Below are 9,631 nucleotides of genomic sequence, written 5' to 3' on the forward strand. Positions count from 1 at the left end.
TGTTCGGGAACAGGTGGCCCTTGGACACATTCGAGTACTTCATGTGCCCACCTCCCAACAATTTGTGGATATCATGACCAAGGGTCTTCCTACGGCATCATTTGAGGAGTTCCGGTCCAGTCTATGCGTTCGACCAGGCGACGCTTCGACTGCGGGGGGTGTTGAGATACATATCCTTGCATATCCGGATGTGTATCTTATGTAGTTATGTATAGCGATACATATTTTTGTATTTATTATTGGACCCGTCTCCTTCCTTGTATAGTCGAGGACGTGGCCTATATATGTAATGCCATATGCACCCAATCAATACATTGTGAGTTGCATCCCTTTCTACATGGTATCAGACACCTACCGTTCCTAACCTAGCCGTCACGCCCCTCTCTCCCCGCGCGCCGCCCCACCATCCAACCCTAGCGCTGCCACCGGCAGGTAGGACAAAAGATGTCGTGCAAGTTTCTCATTGCGAGCACGTACGACTATAATTGGAACACATGCCTATTGATTTCTTTGTACTTGGACACCGTTTTATTATTATCTGCAAATGCCCTGCTATGATTGTTACATGAGTTTCTCTCATCCATGCAACGCCCGTCATCCGTCCCCGTGCCTACAGTATTTTAATCCTGCTGTTTACTATAATCATTACTGCTGTCTCTGTTACTCTGCTGCTATTATTTCACTACTGCTACTGCTATAAAACTGTTACTACTGATAAACTCTTGCGAGCAAGTCTGTTTCCAGGTGCAGCTGAATTGACAACTCCGCTGTTAAGGCCTCCAAGTATTATTTGTCTCCCCTTGTGTCGAATCAATAAATTGGGATTTACTTCCAGCGAAGACTGCTGCGATCCCCTATACTTGTGGGTCATCAAGGGGATATAGTGGAGATTTAATGCCACAGCAGTTTCCGAGGAAGTGGTGCCAAAAAACTGTCAAATCTTGCAGAGAAGTTGAGAAGGCAAGACATCATGATGAAGGATACTGCGACGGTTCTGCTCTGCCACGACATGACCCGACGAAGAAAAAAAAGGGGTGGTTTTGGAATTATCATTGCCAAAACCAGGGGGGCATGTGTTATCACCAGATTTTAACCAAATCAGAGGTGGGCCATGATTGAGATGGGCTTGGAGAATATACACGGAAAATATGCATGAATCGGCCTTGTACTAGAGTTTGGGCTAAATTGCCCGTGTATCTGTAAATATAGTAGGATACGTGTCGGTTAGGATTAAAAGGTAGAGTTTAGCTCGTACACGGTTGGGATTATTCCCACGATAGAGAGTCTACAGACTATAAATATGTATCTAGGGTTATTGAGAAAAGAGGACGATCACGTTCACAACAAATCAATCTAGGCGCATCGCCACCCCTTATTTCGAGGGTTTCTTCTTGGTAAGCATCATGTTGCCTACATCGCATCTCGCGATCTAGGCAGTATTGAGTTTATTCGTTGTTCATGCGTTGCTCGTGCTGAAGCCTTGTTGATGGCGAGGAACGTAGTTATCATAGATGTGTTAGGGTTAGCATTGTTTTACCTTGATATATGCTTTTATCTATGCTATCCCTAGACATCTAGCTGCCTTTACACCTATCTTAGGTGTAAGGGCATCACCTTGCTTGATCTTTGTTTAGTAGATCCGACCCGTTATGATTGCTCCTTGTTCTTCAAGGATTAGTTTGATATCTACATAGTTAGGCCTTGCAAACGGGTTGAATGATCCAGTAGAGCGTAAGGTGTAATTTACCGATCCTAGGGAGGATGTTCCAGGAATCAACTCCACGTTGGTTTTTAGGCCTTGCCTAGGGTTGGTTTGTTATCATCTTTCGTGTCTGCCAGGCTCAATTACATGTAGGACGTTCCGGTTATGTGGTGAAAACCCTAAATCGTCGTAGATCGTTTTAACTCAATATTGATCAAGCAGGACCACCATGTTATCGTAGATCTCATACGAATCATGGGTGGATCGGCTCCTTGAGCCGATTCACAGGACAACCTGAGAGCCGATCGAGGCTCGTATTTAATGTTTACGTGTATGCCATGCAGGAAACTAGCCGAAGCAATCCATCACCTTCCTGACCAGGTATAGGTCAGGTGGCACGCCCTTGCACCAGCATCGGACGTGCGTGCCGGAGCATTGCGGGCCGTCGCCCGAGGGACCAGGGCCCACCAGAAGTCCTGGGAGCCTCCCGGCTCTACGTGTTGCCCGTCGCTACTCGCCGGTGGGTTTTGGTGGTCAACACTACCGTAGTAACGAATCTTCAAGGGCTCAAGAACCTGCAAGCACACACAAACACATAATATTATGCCATATCCAAGGGAATAAAACAAGTGGTGCTAACAAAAAAAATATTAGTACCTGCCCTAGGTCCGCCTTATAATAGGCCCGGTGATGCCTGTCATAGTAATCATTGAGGAGCCACACCATCCTACAGTTTTTCCGCATATGCACACATTAAGAATTACTATAATATCATCATACATGTTCTAAATTTTGGGTTTCCTAACAAATATGATGCATACATACATATATGACAATATGGACTGCAACACATACATAAGAATATCTAGGGTTCCAACACATACACACATACATGGGAATATGGATACATACATATCTAGGATTCCAACACATACACACATTCATGGAAATTTGATGTCTAGGATTCCAACACTTGGGTTCCAACACATACATACATGAGGATATGGATTTCAACACATACATGAGAATATGGATTTCAATATCTAAAATTTCATATCTTGCTTCCATGTCTAAATTGAATTAAATCCGAGCAAATCTTGCATGAATCGAAGGGTAATACATTGAGGAATGGATGGGGATCGAAATGGCCGGCCAGATCCGACAAATCCGTGGTGGATTTGGTAGGGGGTGGAGGAGAGGCGGCCGACAACGGCAGTTGCAGTCGAAGCAGAGAGGAAGAGAAAGAAGAGAAGAAGGCCCGGATCGGGCTGGGGCGGCTTGGGCGCCACACATAACAGGATGTGTGGCGCACTTCCGAGCGATGCCATACATTTAAAGTGTGGCGTCGTGGGAGCGGCGCCACACGCCCTGCCACGTCGGCTGGTTAACGGCGCGCAACGTCGACTGTGGCGCCGCTCGGAAGGGCCACAAAAAAGGGTTAGGCCAATAAAATAGTTTGTCCAGAAGGCTTTTTTTTTTTGCCAAAAAGTCATTTTTGTCAAAATCGCCCAAACTTATCTACCAGTATTCAATCCGGAAAACACCCGACATTTCAAAGGCTCTCCCAATAAAAAAAAGTAAACAAGACAGTCAAGCTTGAGCTTCTCTGGTTGTCCCATGTCAACGGTGATGCTGCCGCCACCAACCCACTCACGCCATCAATAGATTAAAGCTTCGACAACGCCTAGCTAGCTACTCCCCGTCCCGCCATACCAAATCTCAGTGACCCAACCGATCCGGCCACACCCAACAGCAGCCGGTGCACCACCTTGCCTGCCGGCCATGGCTGCTGCTCCTGTCACTGTCACCGTTGTGCCACGCTTGAAGCTGGGTTCTCAGGGGATGGAGGTCTCGGCGCAGGGCCTCGGCTGCATGGGCATGTCCGCCTTCTACGGTCCGCCCAAGCCCGAGCCAGACATGGTCGCGCTCATCCACCACGCCGTCGCCGCTGGCGTCACCCTGCTCGACTCCTCCGACAGCTACGGGCCGCACACCAACGAGATCCTCCTCGGCAAGGTCAGTCCTTGACTCCAAAGTAGCTTAATACTATTTGCCGTCTTCTTCTTTTCGCTTTATGGACGTGCGGTGAAGGTGCTCGATGTAATGCTTGTATGTGACAGGCGCTGCAAGGCGGTGTGAGGGAGAAGGTAGATCTGGCCACCAAGTTCGGCCTCTCGTTTGCTGACGGCAAGCGGGAGATCCGTGGCGACCCGGCGTATGTGCGGGCGGCGTGCGAGGGAAGCCTTAAGAGGCTCGGCGTCGATTGCATTGATCTCTACTACCAGCACCGCATAGACACCAGAGTGCCTATCGAGGTCACGGTGAGTATTATAGTGTAATTGGTTTCTTTGTGCTTTTGGAGTGGTTTTAGTGTTTGTTGTGGTGGTAATTTTTTTTAAATGGTCTTGTGGTGGTAATGATTATGGATACACATACAAGTGGAGATGGTAGGTGAGAGGTCAATCTACTACTTAAACATAGAGAGGGATGGGGGTTGGTGTCTTAAGTGACTATCTTTTATCTCCACACTCAGCTGCCAGACGCCTTGTATTCTCACCCTTGTCTTTGTTATGCTGTTATAATGTGAGCCATGCCTTCATTTTTAATATTGCAAACTAAATTTACGTTCCACCTTATTAAGATTGGAGAGCTCAAGAAGCTAGTCGAAGAAGGAAAGATCAAATACATCGGATTATCCGAAGCATCTGCATCAACAATCAGAAGGGCTCATGCCGTCCATCCTATCACTGCAGTTCAGATGGAGTGGTCACTTTGGACTAGAGACGTGGAAGAAGACATAATTCCAACTTGCAGGTATTGTACGAAAACCATGCCATGTAGTTTGTTGAAAGATTTATACGCTTTATTTACTAAATTGCTTGTCTTTTTTTCTTGCCAATTTCAGAGAACTTGGAATTGGAATTGTAGCTTACAGCCCACTTGGCAGAGGGTTCTTCTCTAAAGGGTCAAAACTGGTTGACTCGCTATCAGACCAGGACTTCCGCAGAGTGAGTTTCATGTCATTGTTGTTATTCCTGTAGCTTCATGAGCTAACCAGTAGAACCAAAAGCCTGAACTAATAGATAGAAGGTGGGCAATCCACATATACTCAGTGGCGGACCTACGCTGAAACAAACCGTGCCATGGCCCGCCCTGCCCCAAATCATTTTCTCCTTTATCAAGCAATTATCTAGCACTAAAACTCCTTTAATTCTGTCCAAACTCACTGCTCCTTTCTGTTTTCTCATCAAAAAAATATGATTTGGCCCGCCCAATGTTTCCTGTCAAGCTCCGCCACTGCATATATTGTAAAACCCCCTCCCACGTGTGACTCAATGATGCCTAGACGTGAATAGAATCTCACGTAAGACATTGACGCCTATACGTGGACATATAGAGGGCAAGAGCAATTTAAATTTGAATTGCAAAAGCCGAAATTTTAACCCAAGACCTCTGCTCTGATACCATGTTAAGTTTCATGCATCAACGAGTAGAACCTAAAGTTTGAACTGATAGAAGGCACACAATCCACCTATACTATATCATTTAATTCTTTGTTGTCCGTTAGAAGGCACACAATCAGCCATCATTTTTATTTGGAATGGGGTAGCCCCAGCCTCTGCAAATCTGCCATCATCTTTTTTTTTTCTCTTCGAAATGGGGTAGCCCTGGCCTCTGCAAATCTGCTATCAGCTGACTTATTAGGTTTACCTTTTGTCGAAATGGTCATCTTTCCACTATACGATTTTTTTAAAAAACTATGCTTGAATGTGTTGTCAATTTCTTACTAGAAAAAGGAAATGGAACTTCTACAACCAGTTGGTTATTCACCGAGGACTTATTTTGCAGAATTTGCCCAGATTCCAACCACAGAATCTTGAGAAGAATGACCAGATATTTGAGCATGTTAACGCAATGGCAACAAGAAAAGGGTGCACACCATCACAACTTGCATTGGCCTGGGTTCATCATCAGGGGATCGATGTTTGCCCCATACCTGGCACAACAAAAATCGAGAATTTCAACCAGAACGTGGGAGCGCTATCTGTGAAGCTCACACCAGAGGAGATGGCCGAACTCGAGTCCTACGCCAGTGCAGGTGATGTCCAGGGTGACCGGTATGCTGGAGTGGCGAGTACTTGGAAAGATTCTGAGACCCCTCCATTGTCATCCTGGAAGGCTGAGTAGACATTTTCATTTTCTTCAATGAGACTACAGGAGTCCCCGATTCAAACAAATAAAAGAAGAGCCTTATCGTATTCATATTTTGTGACTGCCAATTAGAGTTGGACATGCATTACTGTGCATGCTAGTCTGTGAACCGAACCGAGCTGTGATTTTGTGTGTGTATTGTATGTTTTTGTTCTCGGTATATGTACAATTAGTACGTTGAATAAGCTTCTGAGCTCTACTGCCCCATAAGGCCCTCTTTCATTGAAAGTATCTTCCTAGTGATTTTGTTTCTAATCCTTAGAGCTTTTTTCCTTTGCGGGTTGTTTGATTCGTAATATTAACTCAGCATGGGAGATTCTGTCCTTTTGCAATACTTAAGAAGGTCTCTAATGGCCAAATTCTTATTCAAGCCTTCTCTACCCAACGGCTGGCTTCTGTGAGGCAAAGGTTTATTCAATTTGCAAATAAAATCCTGGAATCCAGCATTTTTATAATGCGAATTTAATTAGTCACTCTATCACAGCAGCAGTTAGTTTGCCGAAGTGGCTGGTTGGACACGTCAGCAAACTACAGTGTGTTTGCACCTCTAGTTGTAAATCCTTCGAGGTTGTGCTTAATTGCTTTGCTAGTTCTTACTATTCTTTTACTCAGGTTAATTATGGGCATGAAGCTGTATGATGACATCCCCTAAGAAAAACGATTTGTGCGATTATTTTGTTAATCCTTTGAGTTTGTTGACTCTGAAAAGTCACCCAAAAGGCAAAAAAAAGAAGAAGAGAGGAAATCAGCTGCATCTTTGCAGGCTTGCCGGTGGCGTGGCGGCACGGCAGCATCCCACCGGAGTATTGACATATGCGGTGACGCCTATCCCGCCAGCCTCACATAGTCAGTCAGTCAGTCACGCTGACACTATATAAGCCCACTGCTTAGTGCTTACTTCCACAATCGGCCACGCCAAACTACGGCACGTCGTCACGCGATCCGGCCAGAACCAAGAGCGCACCACCTTGCCGTACATGGCGTCCGCTCCTGCCACGATGGTGCCACGCTTGAAGCTGGGTTCTCAGGGGATGGAGGTCTCGGCGCAGGGCCTCGGCTGCATGAGCATGTCCGCCTCCTTGTACGGCCCGCCCAAGCCCGAGCCAGACATGGTCGCGCTCATCCACCACGCCGTCGCCGCCGGCGTCACCCTGCTCGACTCCTCTGACGTCTACGGTCCTCACGCCAACGAGATCCTCCTCGGCAAGGTTGGTTTTGCTTAAGATTTCTGCTCCTCTGGATCCTAAAATATGTTTGCACCGTTAATTCTGCTCTTCTGGATCCTAAAACAGTCCGATCTTCGATTGGTTGCTACATCTACGATCTACGGGTGTGCGCTTAAGGTGTTCGATTTGATGTTCTTATGCTGATACTGATAGGCGCTGCAAGGTGGCGTAAGAGAGAAGGTGGACCTGGCCACTAAGTTTGGCGTCTCGTTCCTCAACGGCAAACGGGAGATTCGTGGTGACCCGGCGTATGTGCGGGCGGCATGCGAGGGCAGCCTTAAGCGGCTCGGCGTCGATTGCATTGATCTCTACTACCAGCACCGCATAGACACCAGGGTGCCTATCGAGGTCACGGTGAGTACTGTATAACTGCCTTTTTTTGTTTGTTTGTGTTTTTGCGGTGGTTTTAGTGTTTACTGTGGTAATGGTTATAGATACACATACACGTGGAGATCGCGGGTAAGTCACTAGTTACACAGAGAGAGCAATAGGGTTTTGGTGTCTTGAATGGCTATCTTTATCTCCACACAGAGCTGTCAGACCTTGTATTCTCACCATAGTTGCTAGCCCGGGTTGTCCAGGTCGAGGAAGGGGGTCGCGGGAGTACTCTTCTTTCCAACGATGATTTTGGGACGTGACTGCGATTAATCTGGGTCGATGACCCGGATCGATAAGCTTCGAACGTGTAGCTTTTAACATATTCTAGCATGTTAAAAATAAAGATCTCCGTCCTGCCTCGTCTCCCATGCTGTGGCGGCGTCTCTCTCTCTCGCCCATGTATTGATCTCTCATGATCACACTTGTCGTTCTGGGTCACGCCCGAGCGTCGACCCCATCTCATTCCCGGCCCTCGATCAGGTCAATCGACCCCGGGTTGTGGAACGCGGCATCGACCCCAAACCTGGCTACTATGATTCTCACCCTTGTTCTTGTATGTTGTTATAATGTAATCCATGCCTTTGTTTCTATATTGCAAACTAAATTTACATTCCACCTTATTAAGATTGGAGAGCTCAAGAAGCTAGTCAAAGAAGGAAAGATAAAGTACATTGGATTATCCGAAGCGTCTGCATCAACAATCAGAAGGGCTCATGCCGTTCATCCTATCACTGCAGTTCAGCTGGAATGGTCACTGTGGTCTAGAGACGTGGAAGAAGACATAATTCCAACTTGCAGGTATTGTACAAAAATCACACCATTTTATTTGTTCAAAAGTCTGGAAGTTTTTTTTTTACCAAAATGTCATTTTTTTTGTCAACAATTTCAGAGAACTTGGAATTGGAATTGTAGCTTATAGCCCACTTGGCAGAGGGTTTTTCTCTAAAGGATCAAAATTGGTTGACTCACTATCAGACCAGGACTTCCGCAAGGTGAGTTTTCATTTTATTGCTGTTATTGTGGTAGCTACTTAATTCTGTATTGTCATTTGGTTTCTAAACCTGCCATAATCTAACTTATTAGGCTTATATGTTGTCGAAGTGTTCATCTTTCCACCGTACATAAACCTGTTTCAATCTATACACAATGCCTCGTTAGCTCTTCATAGAAAAGAGAATTGGGACTTCAATAATCAGTGTGCTCTTTCACTGAGAATGTTGTACTATTGCAGCATATGCCTAGATTTCAACCTGAGAATCTTGAGAAGAATGCCTTGATATTTGAGCGCGTTAACGCAATGGCAACAAGAAAAGGGTGCACACCATCACAACTTGCACTGGCCTGGGTTCATCATCAGGGGAACGATGTTTGCCCAATCCCCGGCACAACAAAAATCGAGAATTTCCACAAGAACGTGGGAGCTCAATCTGTGAAGCTCACACCAGAGGAGATGGCTGAACTGGAGTCCTACGCTACTGCAGGTGATGTCCAGGGTGACCGGTACCCTGGAGTGGCGGGTACATGGAAAGATTCTGAGACCCCTCCATTGTCATCCTGGAAGGACGAGTAGAGGTCGTCCCTTCTCTTCAATGGGACTACAGGAGTGCACGATTCAAACAGTTAAAAGAAGAGCGTAATCATATTTGTGTTTTGTGGGTGCCAATCAGAGTTGGGAATCTATGTAAACTTAGCTGTGATTTGTGTATTGTAGTTCTTGGTGTATGTACAGTTAGTATATTGAATAAGCTTGTGAGCTGTGCTGCTCGATAAACTCCTTTCGTTCAAAGCATCTTCATAGTAACTTTTTTATTTGTAATCCTTAGAAAATTTTCTTACGTGGGTTGTTTCACTTGTTTGATTTGTAAAATTAAATCCATTAGGTATTTTCCACAGGAAACTTTAAGTAGAAATTAGAAAACTTCCATCTACTCAAAGATTTTGAAAATAAATCAGTTGTTTTTTCCGTCTTCAATGAAACAAACTTTGTTGCAAACATAATCCTAGAGTCCAAGTATCTAACATTTTTGGAATCATGCGAAATAAGGAGGTCATTGAATATATTTTGACAAAAATAATAACCATCCCTTGGGATATTTTCTATGAAAGTATATGA

General features: G+C 45.4%; 2 protein-coding genes across 2 annotated transcripts; both read left to right on the forward strand.

Moving 5' to 3' along the window:
* The first annotated feature begins 3,302 nt into the window (after positions 1–3,302).
* LOC127334235 (probable aldo-keto reductase 2) lies at positions 3,303–6,169 on the forward strand. Its single transcript, XM_051360653.2, has 5 exons — positions 3,303–3,718; positions 3,823–4,023; positions 4,344–4,516; positions 4,608–4,710; positions 5,552–6,169. The coding sequence occupies exons 1-5, from the start codon at positions 3,485–3,487 to the stop codon at positions 5,888–5,890; spliced, it is 1,050 nt and encodes a 349-aa protein (XP_051216613.1). The 5' UTR covers positions 3,303–3,484; the 3' UTR covers positions 5,891–6,169.
* Positions 6,170–6,237: 68 nt separating this feature from the next.
* LOC127334236 (probable aldo-keto reductase 2) lies at positions 6,238–9,289 on the forward strand. The gene is made up of 6 exons (XM_051360654.2): positions 6,238–6,322; positions 6,527–7,122; positions 7,294–7,494; positions 8,144–8,316; positions 8,408–8,510; positions 8,750–9,289. The coding sequence occupies exons 2-6, from the start codon at positions 6,892–6,894 to the stop codon at positions 9,086–9,088; spliced, it is 1,047 nt and encodes a 348-aa protein (XP_051216614.1). The 5' UTR covers positions 6,238–6,322; positions 6,527–6,891; the 3' UTR covers positions 9,089–9,289.
* The last annotated feature ends 342 nt before the right edge of the window (positions 9,290–9,631 follow it).

Source organism: Lolium perenne, chromosome 2 (assembly GCF_019359855.2).
Source record: "Lolium perenne isolate Kyuss_39 chromosome 2, Kyuss_2.0, whole genome shotgun sequence".
NCBI classification, from domain to species: Eukaryota; Viridiplantae; Streptophyta; class Magnoliopsida; order Poales; family Poaceae; genus Lolium; species Lolium perenne.

Excerpts from the sequence above, each read along its gene's own strand:
- LOC127334235 (XM_051360653.2), top strand. The coding sequence starts at position 3,485 with ATGGCTGCTGCTCCTGTCACTGTCACCGTTGTGCCACGCTTGAAGCTG. Across the intron at positions 3,719-3,822 it reads ACGAGATCCTCCTCGGCAAG|GCGCTGCAAGGCGGTGTGAG; the intron begins GTCAGTCCTTGA and ends TGTATGTGACAG. Across the intron at positions 4,711-5,551 it reads CAGACCAGGACTTCCGCAGA|AATTTGCCCAGATTCCAACC; the intron begins GTGAGTTTCATG and ends CTTATTTTGCAG.
- LOC127334236 (XM_051360654.2), top strand. The coding sequence starts at position 6,892 with ATGGCGTCCGCTCCTGCCACGATGGTGCCACGCTTGAAGCTGGGTTCT. Across the intron at positions 7,123-7,293 it reads ACGAGATCCTCCTCGGCAAG|GCGCTGCAAGGTGGCGTAAG; the intron begins GTTGGTTTTGCT and ends TGATACTGATAG. Across the intron at positions 8,511-8,749 it reads CAGACCAGGACTTCCGCAAG|CATATGCCTAGATTTCAACC; the intron begins GTGAGTTTTCAT and ends GTACTATTGCAG.